The sequence below is a fragment of the Orussus abietinus genome, unplaced genomic scaffold, assembly GCF_000612105.2.
Source record: "Orussus abietinus isolate OABI.00-Male unplaced genomic scaffold, Oabi_2.0 scaffold65, whole genome shotgun sequence".
NCBI lineage: Eukaryota > Metazoa > Arthropoda > Insecta > Hymenoptera > Orussidae > Orussus > Orussus abietinus.
Window position 1 is genome coordinate 51,440 of NW_019394317.1, and position 22,799 is coordinate 74,238.

The 22,799-nt window shown below is 51.8% G+C and overlaps 1 protein-coding gene across 23 annotated transcripts in view; it reads left to right on the forward strand.

The window, feature by feature from the left end:
* LOC105703038 (myosin heavy chain, muscle) overlaps nt 1-22,799 on the forward strand; it is a 32,099-nt gene that overhangs the window by 7,915 nt on the left and 1,385 nt on the right. For 2 of the 23 annotated variants that reach the window (XM_012431097.2, XM_012431094.2), the window contains exons 9-25: nt 3,111-3,248; nt 3,330-3,599; nt 6,233-6,403; nt 9,107-9,286; nt 9,388-9,806; nt 10,989-11,109; nt 12,533-12,796; nt 14,632-14,841; nt 17,454-17,827; nt 17,929-18,157; nt 18,360-18,643; nt 19,377-19,455; nt 19,822-20,551; nt 20,637-20,998; nt 21,087-21,482; nt 21,603-21,947; nt 22,029-22,277. In XM_012431097.2, coding sequence (XP_012286520.1) covers nt 3,111-3,248; nt 3,330-3,599; nt 6,233-6,403; nt 9,107-9,286; nt 9,388-9,806; nt 10,989-11,109; nt 12,533-12,796; nt 14,632-14,841; nt 17,454-17,827; nt 17,929-18,157; nt 18,360-18,643; nt 19,377-19,455; nt 19,822-20,551; nt 20,637-20,998; nt 21,087-21,482; nt 21,603-21,947; nt 22,029-22,277 — 4,821 coding nt within the window. Of the gene's footprint in view, nt 1-173; nt 278-2,026; nt 2,131-3,110; nt 3,249-3,329; nt 3,600-4,047; nt 4,219-6,232; nt 6,404-6,896; nt 7,068-7,639; nt 7,811-9,106; nt 9,287-9,387; nt 9,807-10,207; nt 10,326-10,988; nt 11,110-11,574; nt 11,693-12,532; nt 12,797-14,631; nt 14,842-17,453; nt 17,828-17,928; nt 18,158-18,359; nt 18,644-19,376; nt 19,456-19,821; nt 20,552-20,636; nt 20,999-21,086; nt 21,483-21,602; nt 21,948-22,028; nt 22,278-22,632; nt 22,688-22,799 lie in introns of all 23 variants that reach the window. The other 21 variants (XM_012431113.2, XM_023431760.1, XM_012431098.2 and 18 more) reach the window with 21 other exon arrangements.

The window sequence follows — 22,799 nt, forward strand, 5'->3', positions numbered from 1 at the left end:
AAGTAGACCCTCACCCTGTGCCTGTCGCAATTTGTCTCTATCTCGACCAGCGTCCCACGCCCACTCTAGACATCTCTAGAGCCGAACCCCCCCTTGAACCCCGCCGAAAACCATGAGGAAATATGGTGAGCTTTCGTTCCTGGTTCATCCCGCATGTTTGGTGTCCCCTGCAGACATGTTGCTGCTGTCCAACAACATCAACGACTACTACTTTGTGTCGCAAGGCAAGACCACAATCCCAGGCCTCGATGACGGCGAGGAACTGCTTGTTACAGACGTAAGTGCATGCCTTGGAGAACGAGACTGTATCTCCTGTGAGATCATCCTATGTCCGGTACTCGAACATCCAAATCTGGTCTCTGACGAATTTCTTTTTATCCTTATTATTTAACGTGAGAATTATTCATCGGAGCGCAATTGCCATTTTATTTCGCCGGTTCTGGATATTCGAGCATTACCGCGAGGTGACCGTACCAATTTCTACCTCCAACGATCTCGCTAAGGTCGCTGTCGTGACGTTTTGTTGAAGCCCTTCGTTCTTTCCTTTGTTTCGCTGTGTTTTCGTCCTGTCTCAACAATCGCAGCATTCGCAAAGTATGAGTCTAAACTACAGCTTTGCGCGACCGTGTGGACCTCGGCCTAGAGCAGCTCTCTTTTGACATCATCTTCTAACCGCGCTCGTACATCTCGTTTTTCATTCTTGTAGTTCTCTCGTAGAGTTGGATCTTTCTTGCCTCTGCGTCTCTTTCCGTCTCTCTTTTTCTGATACTCTTAATAGGAATGTTCCGTCTATCTCTTCTACTCTCTACTTTTTTTTTTTCTCACTTCTGTCTCTTCACATTCTTACTCTTCCACTTCTTCTTACTCTTCTTATTCTTCTTCTCTTTCTCTGTAATTTCTCTCTGCAAGTCTAGCAACACGTAGTTCTAATGGTTGACGCCCCTTCGATTGTGAATAATTCGTTTGGATCATTCATCTCGTATTAGCATAGCTTTTAATAATCGCGCCGGTAGCCGCTCCGGCTCTCGCAATTTTCAGCTCTATTCTTAAGAGACTCTCGTTAGGTCGAAGGGGAATTTCCTCTATTTAAACCAAGGAGGGAATATCTTGTCCGGATATTTTTATCCGAATAAATATTCTCTCCGTTGCGACTCCAGAAATAGAGCCCACGTTCCTCGAGGTTTGCAGGATGCACCGAGGTGTGCATATCGATGTTGACAAAAGTGCACTTTGCGACCCTCGTGAAACCGGGATCGAAGATGTTCTCCGGGAACGGATCGAGGGGAAGGATTTTTTTCTATTCTTTTTTCGGGCCTCGGTCCCCTTTCGCATATCCGATTGAGTGCTATGCCAAAGCAGAGATCTGCCTGCTGAGCAACAGGATCGGCGACTACTGGTACATTAGTCAGGGTAAGACCAGAATTCCGGGAGTCAACGACACCGCCAGCATGGAAGAGACGGACGTAAGTCCCCAACTAACGCCGAAGGACTTCTCGCCGCGAGTTTTCCGGGGATTTCCTCCCCGGGGGAGAGCTCGGACGGTCGGCGAAATGGCCGGAAAAAAAAAAGAAGAACCGGGGAAGAAATCGACGGAAATCGGCGAGGAAAGTCCGACTTGCGTAGCAGACCCTGCCCCCCAGCGCTGCGCAGCTTCCGGCCGCCATTGTCGGGGGGCTGGGCTAGTTGGGGGCAAAAAGGGGAATTTTCACGAAAATCCAAGGCGTCCCCCCAATTTTAGCCCGCTCCCCGAGCACGTGTCCGTGTCGACGATTTCCCTCCGTTCGTCCCTTCGCTGTCCGACGAGCGCTCAGCGGTTCGGTTGAAACCCTTTAGACCGAGCTCGGATCCCGATACGTATAATTTCGACTTGCGCGAGACGTCACGAAACGAGACTCTTTATTTTATTCGAGCGGTGATCGTATAGAGATTTGACATTTGACGAGCGAACCGCGTTTCGAATTGACGATCCCCTTTTATCGGATGTGCACGACGGAATGCCCCAACTGATAATACCAATGATTCGCAGACTTGTGTTTCTTGTCGAACAACATATACGACTATTACAACGTGTCCCAGGGGAAAATCACTATCCCCAACGTGGACGATGGCGAGGAGTGTCTACTCACGGACGTAAGTCCCTAGACCCCGGATGTCGGGATTGCCCTGTTACCCTTTGACCCCCCTGAGAAAACGTATGCCCGATTTTACAGGGTTAAATGAGAGATGTCAACCCTTGCACGATACAGCAATGCCCCCCGGACCGTTGATCGAAGGAGATCGATCATGGATCGCCGAACCCTGACCCCGACACGTTTGACCTGTGAATCGTCCAATCGTCGATCGACCGCTAGCCTGGAGTCGATTTCTCCCGGTCGATCGTCGATGCCTTCCGATCGCCTCGATCGCTCTCGATCTCCCGAAAATTGGTTTGCCCGGGTTTTCGAGGGATCGAGAGGGAGGGCACGAGATCGCGGATAGACGCATCGATCGATCTTTGTCCCCCCCCCCCGATCACTGTTTGACCCTTGCACCGTTCGATCGTCGATCGACCGCCGCATTGCGTTCGATTAGCCCCGACTATCGATCGTCGATCGTCCACGACCGGAATTGCCCCTTGAGCGCCGATCGCTGATCAGAGAGAGTGTCCTTATCGGATGAGATCCTCGAGTGAAGCGTCAATTTACAAGGACGGAGTCCGCGAGAAGCTAAGAAACGAAGCGGCTACTTACTTACGCTAAGCTGCGCTTCGCTTCGCTCTGAGTCTCTTTTTTTTCTTTTTTTTTTCTTTTTTAACATTTCTCAATCGGCTCATTTTATGGAAGTCCCGGAAAATCGAGGGACTCCAACTCTACGCAAAGTCTGCTTTAGCCGCAGCTCTCTCTGCCTGTACTCACGCTCTCGTTAACGTCTCTCTGTGTCAACTGTGACCTAAGTGTGCTTCACTAACCCGATCATCTATTATTCACGACTGGACTAACGTAACATCCAGCTGCAAGCCCGAGTGCCCGTCGACCTCCGACGGTTTCGCTCCGTCGAAGCGACGGAATCGAAACCCACGGACTCGAGAATCAGAAATTCCTCGCTAATCGAATTCGATTACTGCCCTACAGCAAGCCTTCGACGTACTTGGTTTCACTCAAGAGGAGAAGGACAACATTTACAAGATCACCGCTGCCGTCATGCACATGGGTGGCATGAAGTTCAAGCAGAGAGGTCGCGAAGAACAAGCCGAAGCCGACGGTACCGAGGTACGTTTCCTGTTTTTTCTTTCGAGATTTTTTTTTTCTTGATATTTCTCTTTTTTAATCCATCTCGATTTTACCTCGTAGGAAGGTGAACGCGTCGCCAAGCTATTGGGCTGCGACTGCCAGGACTTGTACAAGAACTTGTTGAAGCCCAGGATCAAAGTCGGTAACGAGTTCGTCACCCAGGGTCGTAACAAGGACCAGGTCGCCTACTCCGTCGGTGCCATGTCGAAGGCCATGTTCGACAGGGTCTTCAAGTGGCTGGTGAAGAAGTGTAACGAGACCCTAGACACCAAACAGAAGCGCCAACATTTCATCGGTGTCCTGGATATCGCTGGTTTCGAAATCTTCGACGTAAGCATGCCGACAGTTCTTTTCGTTTCACACGGACTATGTGTTCTCGAAGGCTGAAATCACCGATCGATGCCTGTCAAAGGATGGTCCTTACGAGATTACGTGTAAAAAAATAGTAACGGTGCTTCGGGAATTTTCAACTTCGAGGACATCAAAGTTAACATTGGAAATGCACCGGAAGATAAACCGAGAGTCGTCGAGCTAGATTTTGAAAAATGAGTACTGCAGGAAATTTAAAAAAAAAAAATGCGGCACCCTCTGGGACGACACGTAGACGAGTCTCGGTTTATCTGTCGGTTTGCAACCACTTGACAGCACAAAACACAGGAAGCAGACACCCGGAAGGATAGAAAACTCGCAGCGGCAAGGAGTCACCGAGACATCGAATATTGACACAGAATCTCTCATTACCCTTTAACGGTTGACACAATGTTCCATTGCCTGACAGTATAACGGGTTCGAGCAACTCTGTATCAACTTCACCAATGAGAAACTCCAACAATTCTTCAACCATCACATGTTTGTCCTCGAGCAAGAGGAGTACAAGAAAGAGGGCATCGTTTGGCAGTTCATTGATTTCGGGATGGACTTGTTAGCTTGTATCGAGCTTATCGAAAAGGTAGCGCAAGCTCGGCATCCAGGATTCCTCCAAGGAACTGTGCAACATTTGTCAATTGACAACGTTTTATCGCTCCGAAGATAGCACCCCCTTCTAGTTGCACGACCCCTTGGTTCTACATTCACATCTGACCCTTCCCGGATAATGGATTAACGATGCCCCCTGCATCTCCCCCAAGGAATGAAAATTTCTACCCCTGCACTCAGGAAAACTCAAAGCTTCGAATGTCACCTGGCCATGTACGGAAATGTTGCAGAAATATTCTGGCGGTATATTGCATCGTCTAAAAAAATATTGCCGCAATATTTTTGCAACGATGACCCGACGAAATACCTTTATGAATGCAACATACATGAATGCGCTTTCATAAAGGTATTCCAGCAATTTGCAAGGTCTTAGGGTGACTTCTAAAGAGTTGTTCGTTTTTTCCCCTCGTTTCCCCGTTTCGTTTTCTTTGAGATTATTGAATTTCCCCCGTAGAAAAAAAAAAAAACAAATTGGAGTTGGAATTCTGGTTTTACCCGTACATTCCCTAAAGTAATTCCGCACGGATTGGGTTGGCCCCCGTACGACTTTCCCCCACTAGCTGTACTTACCTAATTTTAGGTGTAATTCCCTCGTTAATGAGTTTTCCAACGTTTCGGTTTATTTCATAATTTCATTCAAGACAAGTCTCGGAACTCGCTAAGGTAGCAACAGGGTCCAAGAACCACTCGGTGAGTTTTTCGGCGCATTACCCCCTCGCTGTTGTACCCTCTGCCCAGACCAATTTTTTTACAGCGAATTTTAATTACGGATGACGATGTCTCCGAAGAATTTTCCCCAGTGAGAATTTCCCAATTATCGGCGATTTTCGTACTCCGAGTAGGAGTGTCATACCCCTTGTCGAGTTATTTCCAGCAACGCCCATCGAATGTCAGAGTTGGCATTTTTTTTTCACCTCTTCTGCCCAACCAAAAAAAAATGTCGGAAAATGGTAAAACAGTGGACTCATCGCCGTATATGAAATCATAGTTACTCCCCACAAATCGGCTTCTGATTGGCTCGATTTCGGCGTATTGTCCCCAAAAGTGATGAATGGTATTATCGTTAGAGTAGAACTTTGTGTCTCCCAACCCAGGATTGGCATGAAATCCGCTTTTCACATTTCGTCCAGTTCATAGGAGAAACCCAAAGGAGTGATCGCTCGATCCAAGAGAACGCGTTTCTTCCACCCTGGACGAAATTCTGCCAATTCTTTTTGAACATGCGAGGCTGCTGACCAGCGCAGACCCACACAGCAAGAAACGTTTAAAGCTATTTTTCACCTTTGCTTTGTAGTCACGGATGATACGAAGTGTTTTTATAATTAAATAATATAACGTTAAAGATAAATTATCAGCAATTCCATCCAGAGTTTGGATCGTTAAACGCTGTGTGGGTCATGTCCCCCGTTTTGAACCCTCTTGGAATGTTCACGTTTGTTGCCTCTCCACCAAATACGGTCAAGGGTTACCAAAAAGTTCATGACCCCGAGGGAGATTGTCATTTATGTCAGTGATACCAGCTGATATGGGTGGTACCAGCAATCGAACACCTTCTAAAATGGTGTGTCGACGAAACGGAAAGAAACCTCCATGAACAGCCACGTCCCGACACGTGCATGGATCAGTTTTCTAAATATGCGTCCTCGAGTGCCAACAAAACGGAATGAATTTCCAGTTCGATCGAAATCCCAATTGATAAAAAAAAAAAAAATTTGTTGCCGGGTTAAAAGCAAAAATCAAAGCAGAAATTGACGAGGTCATCATATTTGTTCCTCGTTTCTGTGCGGTTCAAATTTCCCGCCCCCCCAAAGAAATAGAGGAGAATGGAAAAGGAAATATTGTATGGGACGTTGGCACGTCGAGGAGCATCCCCGTAAACGTTTCCGCGAGACAGAACGAAAGAAAGGAGACGTTAAGGAGATTAAGGATGAACCTTGAGCGGCGACGAAACAGTCATTTTGACCGCTGTCTTGCCTTTGCTCGGACAGTTCAACAGCTTCGAGCAGCTCTGCATCAACTTCACCAATGAGAAGCTTCAACAGTTCTTCAACCACCACATGTTCGTCCTCGAACAGGAAGAGTACACGAAAGAGGGCATTGAATGGGCGTTCATAGACTTTGGCATGGACCTGCTAGCATGTATCGAACTCATCGAGAAGGTACAGCAGGCCTACTTCTGGTCTCCCGAGAGACCGGAAGCGCCCATCGGGAGCCTCTCGATAAGCCACTGATAACGCTTCTAAACCCTATCTATCGCACTCTATATAGTGATCGTCCACTGTTTTTCTACGTTCTCTGTAACGTCTTTGTCCTGACTTCTTGCGCTCTCCGAAGCAGCCGAGCCACTGGTATTCCTTGCGCACGCATCGTTACGTAATTCCGCATTTTTCTCTACTTCCCCCGATTTCAGTTCCTCCCTAGGTTCATCGATATCTCGACACAAAATGAACATTCATCCCACACGTCTCTTCCACCTCGAAACCCGCGACACCTCGTTCACGCTCGCGACGAATTTTTTTCAATCTCCTCTTCACCCCGGAACATTCAACACACCTCCGATTCGTCTTTCGTGAACAACCCTAGCACATAGCCTCGCTGCTGGCATGCGAATTCCCCGAGTCCCTAAAACCCGGTTTGCCTTTGCTCGAACAGTACAACGGCTTTGAGCAGCTCTGCATCAACTTCACCAACGAGAAGTTGCAGCAGTTCTTCAATCACCACATGTTCGTACTCGAACAAGAGGAGTACAAAAAGGAGGGCATTGATTGGGAGTTCATTGACTTCGGCATGGACTTGGCCGCTTGTATCGAACTTATCGAAAAGGTATATAAGATCAGCGGAGAGAGCCGAACGCGAAAGCCCTCGGTCAAGGATCTACCGAAGAACGTTAGAGGGTGGAGAGTTGTTGCAAAAGTGGAGGGAATGTGCGGTTTGTTGCCCTAGGTGGGGTCAAAGGTACAGATACGAGTACCCTGGTTGTTTGTTGCGCAAATCCCTGATCGTGGACCACCCGCCTCGTCGCAAGATCTTCTCTCGTGCCCCCTGTTGTCTCGTCGTCCCCGATCCCTGGACAGGACCCCCCTCGGAGAGGACCCCCGCCCTGGTTTTTGGCTTCGTCTTGTCAGTCCCGCCAGTCCCCTGACCAGCAAAACGGCACCTGTCGTGACCGTCGAATCGAGCCGACCTCGAGATCGAGCACCCTGACGCCTCCCCGCCAACCCTGACCTCGCACCGAGGACGACCCAAAGTGCCCCAAAACGCACAGGGTGGAGGCCGAGGAAGTTCCTCGGCCCTCGGACCCCCAATCGGCTCCAGAGCCGACTCACCCCTCCAGGAAACGGCACAAGCAGTTTTTTGACCACTGTCTTGCCCATTTCTCTGTCCCGCACGAACAGTTCAACAGCTTTGAGCAGCTCTGCATCAACTTCACCAACGAGAAGTTGCAGCAGTTCTTCAACCATCACATGTTCATCCTCGAGCAAGAAGAGTACAAGCGCGAGGGCATTGAGTGGACCTTCATTGACTTCGGCATGGACCTCCAACAAACCATTGACCTTATCGAGAAGGTACTCCGAAGGGAGCCGACCGCCGGAAAAGACCATTTACAGCGGCCCGGTCGCTCCGCGTACCGCATCCTGCTCGAGCATGACTCTTTTTTTTTTTTTTCATCGTAACTGAACATGCGATTGTTATGACATTACAGTGCACGACTAACCCCAGGTAACGTCTTTGGTGCCCGGAGTCTCGAGGATTGCTCCGGACATCGTCAAACCTAACGCTTTCGTCCCCTCCCTGGAGGGAACCTTGGTCATCCCTCCTCGTGTGATGATTCCTGGAATATCCAGATTCTGAAACCTTCCTCCGACTCTCGACTTAGAATCCTAACCCATTTCGAATTTTTATTCATATTTTAGAATTTTCTTCCTTAAGAAAAAATATTGGAAAAAATTCTGGCGAGGGTCGAGGAAGGTTCTCAGGGGTGGACTGGACCAGGACTCTGAAAACACGGCAGACGGACAACTTGAGAGACGTGGAAGATCATCGGGTCATCATCGGTCGAGAGGAACCGACTTCCGGCCCTACACCTGATCCAGCAAAACGCGTTACGAGACACGAGCTCGTCAACTTCCTTTCTCATCCTTGAGGCTTTTTGTGTGCGTTGCATCTCTCTCCTCGATCACTGTGGCGAACTTTGGTTCAACGATTTTGAGCGATCCTGTCTCAACTTTATGGACGAGAAGATGCAGCAGCGTAAAAAGAGCAGAGGAGCGCGATGGGGAGGGTATCGCTTTGAATTTTGTAGAATTGAGACGGAACGTCGATCCCATCGAGAAGGTAAACGCTTGTTTAAAAATAAGCCTAGGACTAATTCCACGTTGCAGCTAGTGGCCGATCAGCACGAATCTTCTCCGTTTGCTTGCAAACGCTCGTCTGTGTCGTTTGTGTCGAAAGCTTGCTTCGTGGTACGTTTACTCGACTAACTTGGGAGTGGACAACTGCCATTTTGGAGGAGACCAATTTTAGACTTGTCGATTAATCAAAGGTCTTCAAGGAAAATTTAATCCGTCCAATTTCCCAGTTGTTCACTCCTCGATTAACAAAATTACGATAAAATCTGGACGATTTGTATTAGGATCTTTTCTCTTTTGCCGCTCGTCGCGATTACGTCCGCGATGAGAGCAAACGAGGGCAAAAATTCAATTTTGATGTCATGTTGGAAGAATTAAATTTTTTGGATCTTTATAAAAAAGAAAAAAGAAGGCAAAATATTGCCGCCGACGTTAGCTCCAGAGCTGCAAAGTCCAAATTGGTGATATCAGGACCCAGACTCATCCTGGGATTTTTTTTCTCCTTCGAACTAGCCCATGGGTATCCTGTCGATCCTTGAAGAAGAGTCTATGTTCCCGAAAGCCACCGACAAGACCTTCGAGGAGAAGTTGAACAACAACCATCTGGGCAAGAGTCCTAACTTCTTGAAGCCGAAACCGCCGAAGCCCGGTCAACAGGCGGCTCACTTCGCCATCGGCCATTATGCCGGCAACGTAAGTTGGAGAAATTGAAAAATGAACCTTGAAGACCCTGAAGAGGGACCTGAGGTCCTTTGACGAGGGACGGTGAAAAATAATTACTTGGCTGACTACAGGTACCATACAACATCACCGGCTGGCTGGAGAAGAACAAGGACCCGTTGAACGACACGGTAGTCGACCAGTTCAAGAAATCCACCAACAAGTTGCTGGTTGAGATCTTCGCTGATCATCCTGGACAGTCCGGTGACACCGGCGGTGGCGGCGGCGGAAAGGGAGGTCGTGGAAAGAAGGGAGGTGGCTTCTCCACGGTGTCCTCGTCCTACAAGGAACAGCTGAACAACCTGATGACCACCCTGAGGGCGACCCAGCCTCACTTCGTCCGTTGTATCATCCCCAACGAGTTGAAGCAACCGGGCGTGATCGATTCCCACCTGGTGATGCACCAGCTCACCTGTAACGGTGTACTTGAAGGCATCCGTATCTGCCGTAAAGGGTTCCCCAACAGGATGGTCTACCCTGACTTCAAGCTCCGGTGAGGAATCGACCCGTTTTTACCATGGACACTTTACCCAGACCCTGAAGACGCGACACGAATCCACTCTCGAAATTTACATCAAGGAGTAGAACTTGTAGAAAAATCGTTCATTCATTTTGGAAGTAACCAAGTACCTTGCCACCGATGCAGATTTCGAGAGAGTCCCTGAAGTGCGACCCGAAGAGGAGAATGGCGACTTGTATGAAGTCGCCATTCTCAATCGGGTCGTATGAAACACGTTTTGAATTAGAATATTATAGGGAATTGGAAAGTTCGAAGATCATTGCCCAGGAGATGATCATTTCGCCTGATTTCGGTATCTTTTTCGCGTCTAATCAATATACAGAGGCAGGCGCACTTTATCGATCCTTTTAACGGTGATATTTCTTGGCGAACAGTTACATGATCTTAGCCCCGGCTATAATGACGGCAGAAAAGGAACCCAAGATAGCGGCGGCTAAATGTCTCGAATCCGTAAATCTCGACCCGGAAAGCTACAGGATCGGTCACACGAAGGCTAGTTGAACCTTTCAATGAGATACTGCCCTCGGGGAATGGTTTTACTGGAGTCTTGAAGTACATAGATGTTAGCCCCCGTGCCCCAGTGTCTCGAACCCCCCGTTGATTTGGAGCCCCCCAATTTGGAACCTGAATGAAACGACCCCTTAACGTTGCCCCACACTAGAAATTTGACGGACCGAGCGTACGCTTCCCCGGTGTAACCCTTACAGAGAGAAAAGAACCCTCCAAAAATTACGAGGAATTTTTCCTAGTTCATTCTCTAATTATTCAGGATAAGACTGGGGTTTGTACGTCATTGCCGTCAAATTTCGCCCTCACACACGATGCAAGGAGCCCAAAGTAGTCATTTGAACCCTGATTTTTAAGTGGCCGGTAATCGAGAGTAGCCCCAAGTAGCCCCCGTAGATTCGTTTACCTCTTTGCTGTGACTCCTTGACCCGGACATGTCGCCCCGTAATTATTGGAAGTACAGAGCCCCCGGAAGTATCGGCCAGGTCAAACGATCGGAAGCAGCGTCAGCAGCGGTTTTGGACCTTCGACGCCGACCACGTAGAGTCGTCCGCCCGTGTAGTAGCCTACTCATGAGCACCCCGATTAGCGGATAGTTTGCCCGACTAATGCACGTACTACCTTTTTGCGCGTGAACCCGACATTTAGATACAAGATCCTGGCGCCTCAAGCGGTCGACAAATTAGCGAGCGACCCGAAGAAAGCTGCCGAAGCCGTTCTGGTTGCCGGAGGGCTAGAGCCGGATCAGTACCGTCTAGGACACACCAAGGCACGTCTTTTTATGCCGATCGAGAGGATGCGCCGATCGCGCCAGGCGATTTATCGTCTGGATCAGTTTGCCCATGTGTCGTAACTTAACCAGCCCTTAGAATGAAACCGAATATCCGGAGCGGCCATGGCGCCGGATCGAGTACATGTGCTTGGAAGTCCTCACCTCGGACTCTAGAGAACCGAGGCAGCCCGTCGAACGACGTCCACGTCGAAAGGATCTAAAGTGACATTTTTTTCCCTGAGTCGGGTTTCGAGCAGCCCCCGAAAGCTGCGAATGATACAATTTCGGGACGATTTTTAAGAATAGATCGCGTCCGGACGATCGTGGACGTCGGCGCGGTTTTATCGTTTAAGGAAATTCCCCCAACGTGTTAACGACTCTCCGACAGACCCGCCACCCCGTTTTTGTCACCCAGCCCTCGTAACGGCCTGTGCTTTATTTTGTTTTGTCGAACGAACGCAGATACAAAATTCTGTGCGCACATCTTATCAAAGACCCGTGCGATCCACAAAAGGCAACGGAGAAGGTCCTCGAAGCCATCAACTTGGAACCCGACCAATACCGTTTGGGTCGCACCAAGGTATCCAGTACCTTTGGTTCACCTAACATGTACAGTAACGATCTAATGTCCTAACCAGAGGCCTCGATTCGATCCGGCCCAATCGACCAGGGCGAGAAAAGACCACCGACGATCGCGAATCGAATCGGGCCTCTCACAGCAGCCATTAACGCCTGTTACCGTCTTAACCCGAGATTAACAGCGATTAATAATTCCGAGAAAATCCGAGCGAATCGACGAATTATTCGAAACTTTGGATTTTCAATTCTTGTTTATCGGCTTCAAAGACGGTCTCGTCGACGGAGGGCTCGATCGGCTAGTCGGGACGATCGAAATCGATCGATTCTTATTTTTAAGAGGTCTTCGGTCCAATTAAAGGGATGACGCCTCGCCGAGTCACTCGTATTAAAAATGACCCACTAAAATTAAGCCTTGACTAAAGGGTTTACGCGTGATCGATTGCGAGCCGTTCGATATAGACGACGGCTCGTCATTCGAGACTATTGTCACCGAGTGACCCGCAAAAAGAGCGGTCAACAGACCGGTCTTGACCGACATCGAGAGCTCCGTCGACGGTCGTCGTTGCGCCGCAGGAATTTTTTGGCGAGGCTTCGGTATGCCGTCCGAAGTGTGTCGAGTCTCCGTACAGCGTCAAAAGCTGTTGGTAACGCGACACCTTTTAATAAGCCTACCAGAAGCTGGCCAAAGAGCACTCGTCGGAGGCTTTGCCGGGCAACGCCTTTGCATGAGGCTAGGGGGGTTGGCCCGCGCTATGGGGTGCCATTTTGGTACCGAAGGACCCCGGGATGGACTCGTCCAGGACTCTAACGACCGTTTCCCTCTTTCGCGCGACTCCTCTAGGTGTTCTTCCGTGCCGGAGTCCTGGGTCAGATGGAGGAGTTGCGAGACGAGCGACTCAGCAAGATCGTCTCCTGGATGCAAGCCTTCGTCAGGGGTTACCTGTCCCGCAAGGAGTACAAGAAGCTCCAGGAACAGCGCCTTGCCCTCCAGGTGGTACAGCGGAACCTCCGCAAGTACCTCCAACTCCGCACTTGGCCCTGGTGGAAGCTCTGGCAGAAGGTCAAGCCTCTGCTCAACGTCACTCGCATCGAAGACGAGCTCGCCGTAAGTATGGCCGAAAAAGGGCCGAGACTTTTGCCCGGATTTCTGGCAAAGCGAGGAACTCCGGCGTCGACCGATCGGAAGGCCTCGACGCGTCACCGGAGGCGCCTAAAATTCACTTTCAAGCTCGACAAGGCCGGAATAAAATCAAAGTACTTCGGGCCAGATGCCGAAAGTCGGAGCCGGATAAATAAACGAAATCGGAATTCGGATTCGGCTCGAGGAACGCCACGGAACCGACGTCGGGAAGTTACGTAAAGGCGAGGGGATTTTTCTTCCGCGGGAGGGCGGTCCAAATCTCGCGTTCCGCAGAAATCCTCGCCTTGCCAAAAGCCATCCGAACTCGGACAGCTGTAGCAGATTTTACTAATATCTCCGGCAGGTCCGCACGATATCTCGAGTAAGACGTATAGGCTTCGGTCTGCGGATCCGCGTTACGCAAACGGGTCGCTTCTTCGACGGTTTATCCGCGACTTCCGAAAGTAAGCCGCCTCTAGCGGGAAGCCTCGTTAAATTATTAACGGAAAACTCGGTTACTTTCGCTAGGCGTGGAAGGGGTGTTATTTCATCCAAGACGCGTGGCTGCCGCGAGCAGCTGCAGGTCTTGCTAATATCTCGAGCAAGACGTATATCCACCGCAAATAGCCCCGGCGGATCCTGTTAAAGCCTCGGCAAGACTTATCGATATTAACCCGCCGATCTTCCGCGGCCATCGAGGCTGGCCCCTCTTTCGTTACTTCAAAGGGATCGCCGCGGCCCCCGCGCTTCCACCCGGATTTCCCCCCTCATCGGGGCGGAATATCGAAATCTCGTCGAATTACTTTCCACTCCTCTTCTCGTCCTCCGCAAATTTCGTAGGGGGCACTTTTCGATATTTCGCGATTCCGAGCCGGGAAATCGGATTTATATCGGGGACGTCGCGTGGATCGCGAGCGCGACGGTGGCCGCGCATCGGCCATCGTGGCGGACCCGAGGAGCGAACACCGGGTTCCTTGTCTCCTAAAACGCGGCCCCGTAATCAGATAAAGCGGCAATTGCGGTGTCGGAGACCTGGACGGAATCGGGACCGGGGCGTCCCGGTCTAGATCGGAGGCGGAAGATGGCCTGGAACCCAAGCCGAGGCGCCGATGCCTTTCTTAGCGAGCTCCTTCGTTCTGGAAGGAGCAATCGTATTTTTAGCCCGGCTCCTTCGCCAAAGCGGAGGAGGGAAGAGTCGCGGGCCGCGAACCGCGAGCCGCCACCTCTAGAGCGACACCGGTTATAAATATTTTTACGAAGGCGGCTTGGAGGCTTCTGCCCCACCCCGGGTGGGGATGTGCAGTCGGGGTTGGTTCACGACCCACGCGCCTCGCCGCTCGGTTTTGGGTAGAAAAGTTGAGTTGAGTGGAAAGCATAGGCCAGTCCGCCGACCGAACGCGCACCTCCGACACCACCTCCTCCGTCACCTCCGACATCACCTCCGACATCGACTATCGGGGAAGCAACACGAATCGCTGCGAATCTCGAGACGCCTCGAAGAAAAAAAAAATAAATAAAACCCCCCTGCGAAATCGATCGCTACCGAAGAGACGACTCGCGATCCCATCCCTTGCCCCAAGGGGGTCCTCCCCCTTGCTTGACCGCAACAGAAATTCGGGCAGGTCGAATCGACCTCGACGAGCAGTTTTCCGCGTCGGGACCCCCGGATTTCACCTCCGGAGGACCGGTCAACCGCCACCGTGGAATCGGTCGAGGAGAAACCCGAGACCGCCGAGCCAGTCGGCAAAATGGACGATCCGGTCCCCACGGAAAACTCGGCCGAACGACTGACCAACGGTACCGACGATGCCTCTTTGCAGAAATGGGAGGAAAAGGCCCGCGTCGCCCAGGAAGCCTTCGAGAGGGAGGAAAAGGCCCGCAAAGAACTCGAGGCCCTCAACACCAAGCTCCTCGCCGAGAAGACCGACCTCCTCAAGCAGCTCGATGGCGAGAAGGGCTCTCTCTCCGAGTTCCAGGAGAAGGCCTCCAAACTGGCTGCTCAGAAGTCCGACCTGGAGTCCCAAGTCATGGTGAGTAGATTTTCGAGTTTCCCCTTCGCGATCGATATCCTGGAATTATCGACGTCCTGCCAATAGCGTGAATCGATGAGTGATCGCTCGACTCCGTTCTCGCACCGAGAAAAAAAATGTCACTGGGCAAGAGAAAAAATTTGTTAATTCAAGGAATAATTATTTGACTCTAATAAATTAAATGCAACGTTTCTTTGGAATTACGACGATTTGTTTGAGGTTATTCGAGTGAAATAATTGTTCTTCGAGTCGACGAAATATTTCTTTGGTTCAATGAATTCTTTTTTTTTCGACGTGGGATTCTTTTCTTGAGTGGACCATCGGGGGTCGCAAACTTAAGAATGGGTATTTCGGTCGCGGAGTACAGGCTTTCTTGAATGAGCTGGACGTTTCTTTTTAGCTCGCAATAGTGGCGATCTCGGTAATAATAGTCGAGGAAATGGCAGGAACGGTAAGAGTAGTTAAATCCGGAGAGGAGTCATTAAATTCCAAAGATTTTTGGCACGTGCTGGAGATTTCGTCGGGTATAAAATTCAAGAGCAACGACCGAATCTTTAGCGACTCGCTCTAAGACATTGCTTCATAGTCGAGCGCTAATTCGCTATCCCGGGTTAGGTCTGGACTAGTAAAAAAAAAAAAAAATCGAGCGCATTGTGAAATTCCAAAAATTCACGAACAACTCATAGTAGAAGTAGAAACAGCCACCGCGAAGTTCGGCTGTTCGCAAGTAGAGCAAGAATTTTCTGATCCGCCAAAGTAGTCAAAATAGTGTTCCTCCCTTTCCGCCAAATTGCGGCATCGATTTTCAAGTTTTCCTCAAGTTTTGTACGATTCGCCATGTAGAGGTAGACATTGTTAAAGTTATTTCGCAGTCAGGTCGAGGTGGTAGAAATTCGAGAGGGATTTCAGGTCGAGGTGGTTGAAATCCGAGAGCGATTGGCTGGAGAAGTGGTTACGGTCGACGACAGGGCGGGCGCTCTCCAAGTGGCACGAGGAACGACCGGGCGGACCGAATAGGGATTTCTCCAGAGTCGCGATTCCCGTGGGAGCGAGGTTACGTCTCGGATGCCGGCTATTTCTTTCGGGCGAATCATCCGCGGTTATTTTGGAATTTATTCGGTTATTTTTGCTGCGACTCGTAACGCCGTCTAAAATTACCCGAGTCGAGTTTCACGCTGGAGCGGGACCCCTCTCTCTCTCGGCAGGTCTTTCTCGCTCTAAGTGCGAAAGATCCACGGAGGGACCACCTCGAGTAAAGATATCATCGGCGCGGGTGTATTCGCCAGGAATTCCAGAGCGAGATCAAGGGGCACGCCGTCGACGGTCTGGAGTCGCGGATTCCGGACCCCCTCCGTCGGCGAACCGTCATGGAAATAGCTTTTCGCCGACTGCGCCGTATCTTTGTCAGCGGGATTTTTTTTTCTGCCCGCTGGAAAGGGAGGATTATATTTTTCTCTCTCTCCGAAAGAAGATTCATTGAATGTCCGCCCCCGCGACGCTCGGCGGAGGGGGAGGGTCCATTTTTAAACGACCCATAGACGGATTTACGGCTTCCGGATTTGTTGCACGTTCCTGACTTTAGTCACGTATCACCGGCTGTTTGGAATTCCTCGAAGGAAGGATATCGAGAACCCGAGGAAAGTCCTCAGTAGCCGAGAATTGAAATTCGAGCGCTCGTTGGACGATCGTTCCATCTACTCGTTCCGTCAGCTGTTGCTCTTCTCGGACCAGGTCGACCAGGTTCTCCAGAGTCCCTGGATCGTCGCGCACCAGGAAACGGTACCGGTTTTGGAACCTCGGTGCAGGGTATCCTCAATTTCCTGGCAGCGTTCAATCGACCTCGCCATTTCCGGAAGTTGCAACCCCTGGTGGCGGATTTCTCCCGAGTCGTTAAAGTCGGATCTAGGGCCGACTCGAGGTATCGGCTACTAAAGGTCTCCATTTACGGAGAGCTCGACGGCTCGCGTATAGCTGAAGAAGGGGATATGACCGCACGGCGGGGCTAAATATATCGGGCGGCCGGCGGATTCCAGGTTATTAAAAGTAGGCGTGGCCCTGGAGGAGGCGAGAACGAAAGAGGGAACAGGTGTAGCGCGTATTTATACTGACAGGAAGGAGAGTTCGAGAGTTAAGATACTCGGAAGGGGCCAGATGAACCCGATAGGCTGTGACCAGATCCAGGACGGGGGAGGTACCGATGAGGGATGACCCTCTGCGTCATCCGCTCGAGTAGGTCCCCGGCGACCTCTTGGCTCGAGTCTTCCTCGACGATGATTCCCTCGGAGCACTTGGCACTCGTCGCATACTTTGGGAATTAATTAGCCGAGGGTAATCGGCAAGCAACTGTGTACGCATCTTCTTGGGTCGTTCCAAGTTTCGGACCATCGGTGAGGGATGGAACGCCTACATTTTTTGGTACCGGATCGGATCTTCCAGATGAGAGAGTCAGGATGACTTCGGAAGCTCTAATGGCAGTCGAGTTCGATGAATTTCGAGGGAATGCGAATGGGAGGTTAGGGTCTTCCCGGGGTGTCGCAACGGTCCACGGAGGTCGGGGACCGACTCGGAAGGGGTTTTAAGGATGTTTAAGAATTTTTTGTACGCCTTTTCAGGATGCCCAAGACAGACTCCAGCAGGAAGAGGACGCCAGGAACCAGCTGTTCCAGGCTAAGAAGAAGCTGGAGCAAGAGGTCGCCGGACTGAAGAAGGACGTCGAGGACCTCGAGCTCAACATCCAAAAGTCCGAGCAGGACAAGGCCACGAAGGACCACCAGATCCGTAACCTGAACGACGAGATCGCCCACCAGGACGAGCTGATCAACAAGCTGAACAAGGAGAAGAAGAACCAGGGCGAGGTCAACCAGAAGACCGCCGAGGAGCTCCAGGCGGCCGAGGACAAGATCAACCACCTCAACAAAGTCAAGACCAAGCTGGAGCACACCCTTGACGAGCTCGAAGACTCCCTCGAGCGCGAGAAGAAACTTCGGTAAGGAGCAATAGAATTAATTACAAACGTATTAAAAGTACAATCAAACGATATCTCGGTGGAAAAAGATCTTGCTAACCTGACGAGACCTCAATTTCCAGCGGCGACGTAGAGAAGACCAAGAGAAAGGTCGAGGGTGACCTGAAGCTGACCCAGGAGGCCGTGGCCGACCTCGAGAGGAACAAGAAGGAGCTGGAGCAGACCATCCAGCGCAAGGACAAGGAGCTCGCCTCCTTGACCGCCAAGCTCGAGGACGAGCAGTCGGTCGTGGGCAAGGGCCAGAAGCAGATCAAGGAACTCCAGTCGCGCATCGAGGAGCTCGAGGAAGAGGTGAGAGGATTAGTCACCCGCGGTTATTAATATTATCCGTGAAACATCGGCCATTTAAATCGGCCCGCGCTGGCACCGGCCCCGTCCAGCCGAAACCTGGCGTCTTAAATCGTTGCATAATCTTCCGATATTAACGCGGACGTAAGCCGACACCTCTGGCACCTGGCGCGATTTATCCTGACGGATTGATCGCTTCTTCAAGGTCGAGGCCGAGCGCCAGGCTCGCTCCAAGGCGGAGAAGCAGCGCAGCGAGCTCGCCCGCGAACTCGAGGAGCTGGGTGAGAGACTCGAGGAGGCCGGAGGTGCCACCTCTGCCCAGATCGAGCTCAACAAGAAGAGGGAGGCCGAGCTCAGCAAGCTCCGCAGGGACCTCGAAGAGGCCAACATCCAGCACGAAGCCTCGCTCGCCAACCTCCGCAAGAAGCACAACGATGCCGTCGCCGAGATGGGAGAGCAGATCGATCAGCTCAACAAGCTCAAGGCTAGGCAAGTATCTCTTCGAGGGGGTCTTTGGGGTGGCGGACGAAAGGACAAATCGCGGGAAGACTGGACGCTATGCCATGCCTCGTGCATTAGGCCATTTCATGATTTCACGATTTCATGAAGAGATCTATCACGCATGTGCATCAGCTGGGACATTGGTCGGGCTGACCCACCCTCGCGGGAATTCGAATTTTCTTAAAAAATCGCGTCTTTTCAATAGGGCTGAAAAGAACCGCGCCGAAATGCACAACGAGCTGAACAATGCTCGCGCAGCAGTCGACCAGATCGCGAGGGAGAAGGTAGAGAACGACGACCCAGAGATTTTCTTGCAACGTTTACGATGTTCCCTTGCACCGTTTCTTATTTACCTTGATCGTCCGATTTGTTCGATGTACCTCGAGCGGAAGGATCGCCATGTCGAACCGATGGTCTTCCGGCTTCCCAAAATTCGGGACCGAGAGATCTCGGCTCGACAAGGCTGATCCGTGAACGTTCATATTTTCTGGAACGCGTTACTCCACTTGTTCGTATTCGTTCGACACGTTGCATCAGTTTGCCCTCGTGGCCCCACCTGACATTGTTCGGTGTATTTTTTTTTTTTCACCCCAGTACCTCATTAATAGTGCATCCCATTCAAGCACCGAGACGAACTCTCCGGGGGGAAGACCTTGAAGACTAAAAACCGAGAATGCGTCTAATCAACCCCTCGTCTCGTATCTTTCCATGTTCGATACAGGGTCGAGAAGGAGAAGGTTCAGTACTTCAGCGAGTTGAACGACCTCCGTGCGACCGTCGACCATCTCACCAACGAGAAGGTAAAGCCGAAGTAAATCCCGGTTGGCACCGGAAGTGCGCCGAAGAGCTTAGCAAAAGGCTTCGCAGAGCTTTCGGAAGCTGAAGAGAGAGCCACGGAAGGCTACAAGCTCCAGAAAAAAAAAATCAAAGCCGCAATTAACGTCGCTTAGCCGAAGAATCTTCGACCCTGGGCGAGAGTCTAACCCCTACCCCCTGTCGCACGTAGCCGGAACCCCGAAGAGTCCTTCCACCCTCCCTTGTGCAGTCCAAAAATATTTCGAGTAACCCCGAAGCTTGCAGCGTGCAGAATTAATCCTTTCTCGCAGATTCCGAAGAGAATCTCCCTTCGAAGTCGACAAAGGGAACTAACGAAAATGTTTTCCCAGGCCGCCCAGGAGAAGATCGCCAAGCAGATGCAGCACCAGCTGAACGAGGCCCAGGTCAAGCTCGAGGAGGTGAACCGCACGGTGAACGACTTCGACGCGGCCAAGAAGAAGCTGTCGATCGAGAACAGCGACTTGCTCCGCCAGCTGGAGGAGGCCGAGTCCCAGGTGAGCCAGCTCTCGAAGATCAAGATCTCGCTGACCACCCAGCTCGAGGACACGAAGAGACTGGCCGACGAAGAGGGTCGCGAACGCGCCACTCTCCTCGGCAAGTTCCGCAACCTCGAGCACGACTTGGACAACATCCGCGAGCAGCTGGAGGAGGAGGCCGAGGGCAAGGCCGACCTCCAGAGGCAGCTGAGCAAGGCAAACGCCGAGGCCCAGCTCTGGAGAACGAAGTACGAGTCCGAGGGTGTGGCACGCGCCGAGGAACTCGAAGAAGCCAAGCGCAAACTCCAGGCTCGCCTGGCCGAGGCCGAGGAGACCATCGAGTCGCTCAACCAGAAGGTGATCGCCCTCGAGAAAACGAAGCAGCGCCTCGCCACCGAGGTCGAGGATCTTCAACTCGAGGTCGACCGCGCCACGGCGATCGCCAACGCCGCCGAGAAGAAGCAGAAGGCCTTCGACAAGATCATCGGCGAATGGAAGCTCAAGGTCGACGACCTCGCCGCCGAGCTCGACGCCAGCCAGAAGGAGTGCCGCAACTACAGCACGGAGCTCTTCAGGCTCAAGGGTAGGTTCCTCTTTATATATATTTTTTTTTATTGAGATACTTAGTCGAGGTGGGAGGTCCATGACGAGACATTTGCCCTTTTCAGGTGCCTACGAGGAGAGCCAGGAACAGCTGGAAGCCGTTCGCCGGGAGAACAAGAACCTCGCCGACGAGGTCAAGGACCTGCTGGACCAGATCGGAGAGGGTGGACGCAACATCCACGAGATCGAGAAGGCCAGGAAGCGCCTGGAGGCTGAGAAGGACGAGCTCCAGGCGGCTCTCGAGGAGGCCGAGGCCGCTCTCGAGCAGGAGGAGAACAAGGTCCTCCGCAGTCAGCTCGAGCTCAGCCAGGTCAGACAAGAGATCGATCGACGCATTCAGGAGAAGGAGGAGGAGTTCGAGAACACGAGGAAGAACCACCAACGAGCTCTCGACTCGATGCAAGCTTCCCTCGAGGCGGAGGCTAAGGTAAGGAACTCTCAAATTGGGCTTTCGTCGTCGAGATCTCGACCTTCTTCGAAATCACTTAACGGTCGTCCGTGAACCATCTCTTCAGGGCAAGGCAGAGGCTCTGCGCATGAAGAAGAAGCTCGAGGCCGACATCAACGAGCTGGAGATCGCCCTGGACCACGCCAACAAGGCTAACGCCGAGGCGCAGAAGAACATCAAGCGGTACCAACAGCAGCTGAAGGACGTGCAGACCGCCCTGGAAGAGGAGCAACGCGCAAGGGACGAGGCTCGCGAACTCCTCGGCATCTCCGAGCGTCGCGCCAACGCCCTGCAGAACGAACTCGAGGAGAGCCGCACTCTTCTGGAACAGGCTGACCGCGGTCGCCGACAGGCCGAACAGGAACTCGGCGACGCCCACGAGCAACTCAACGAGCTGAGCGCCCAAAACGCGTCCATCTCGGCAGCCAAGAGGAAATTGGAGGCCGAACTCCAGACGCTGCACGTAAGTCGACTCTCACGTCTCGTTCCGTAAGTTTGAAAAGAAAATTTTTAAGCAAACTTACGGAGCGATTTTTGGTACCCGGGGAAGAGGGAGATGAGTTTAATCGGTATCTTTTCGCAGTCCGATCTCGACGAGCTGCTTAACGAGGCGAAGAACTCCGAGGAGAAGGCGAAGAAGGCCATGGTGGACGCAGCCCGATTGGCCGACGAACTCCGGGCGGAACAAGATCACGCACAGACCCAGGAGAAGCTGCGCAAGGCCCTCGAGACGCAAATCAAGGAGCTCCAGGTCCGCCTCGACGAGGCCGAGGCCAACGCCCTGAAGGGAGGCAAGAAGGCCATCCAGAAACTCGAACAGCGCGTCCGCGAGCTGGAGAACGAACTCGACGGAGAACAGAGGAGGCATGCCGACGCCCAGAAGAACCTCCGCAAATCGGAGCGCCGCATCAAGGAGCTCAGCTTCCAGGTACGGAGATCGACGTCGACTATAACATGGCCCATCCGGGGTATACCTTGAAGAAAGTCACCGTCACCTCTCACGTTTCAGGCTGACGAGGACCGCAAGAACCACGAGCGCATGCAAGACCTGGTTGACAAGCTGCAGCAGAAGATCAAGACGTACAAGAGGCAGATCGAGGAGGCGGAGGAAATCGCCGCGCTGAACCTTGCGAAATTCCGCAAGGCGCAACAGGAGCTGGAAGAAGCCGAAGAGAGGGCGGACCTCGCGGAACAGGCGATCACCAAGTTCCGCACCAAAGGGCGCGGAGGAAGCGCAACCCGTGGCCTCAGCCCAGCGGTAAGCAGGTTTACCCCTGAAGAGGTAGAACCTAAGGCGACCTAAGGCACCGTTCTCATGCGACGCCCCACGTTCTCCAAAGACACCCTGTTACGTGCAAAGCGACAAACGGTATCTTGAGCACGACGCTCACATTTTCGGTTTATCGCTCTGCCCATAACGACCTCGTTTCGAGGGGTACCTTGGAGAACCGAAACTCGCCTGGTCCCGGTTAGGTCGGGTTAACATTAATTGCCCCAATAGTAGCGCAGGGATGAAGGAAACCGGGGAAAATGGAAAAGAGACACCTGTTACGATTAGCTGCAGGCTAAGTAACGCGGGACTGACGAATGATTTCCTTGTATGTCCCATGTAGAACCAGAAGGGTCGCAAGGCGCCCACCCTGGAGTAGCCCGCTAACGCCGGTCCATGTAAGTGCGTTTACGTAGACGGGGTGCGTGCGTGTGTGGTTGTGTGTCTCATCGTGTCTCATCGCTGGCGTACATTGCACCTCCCCCTATACATGCATATACATGTATATCC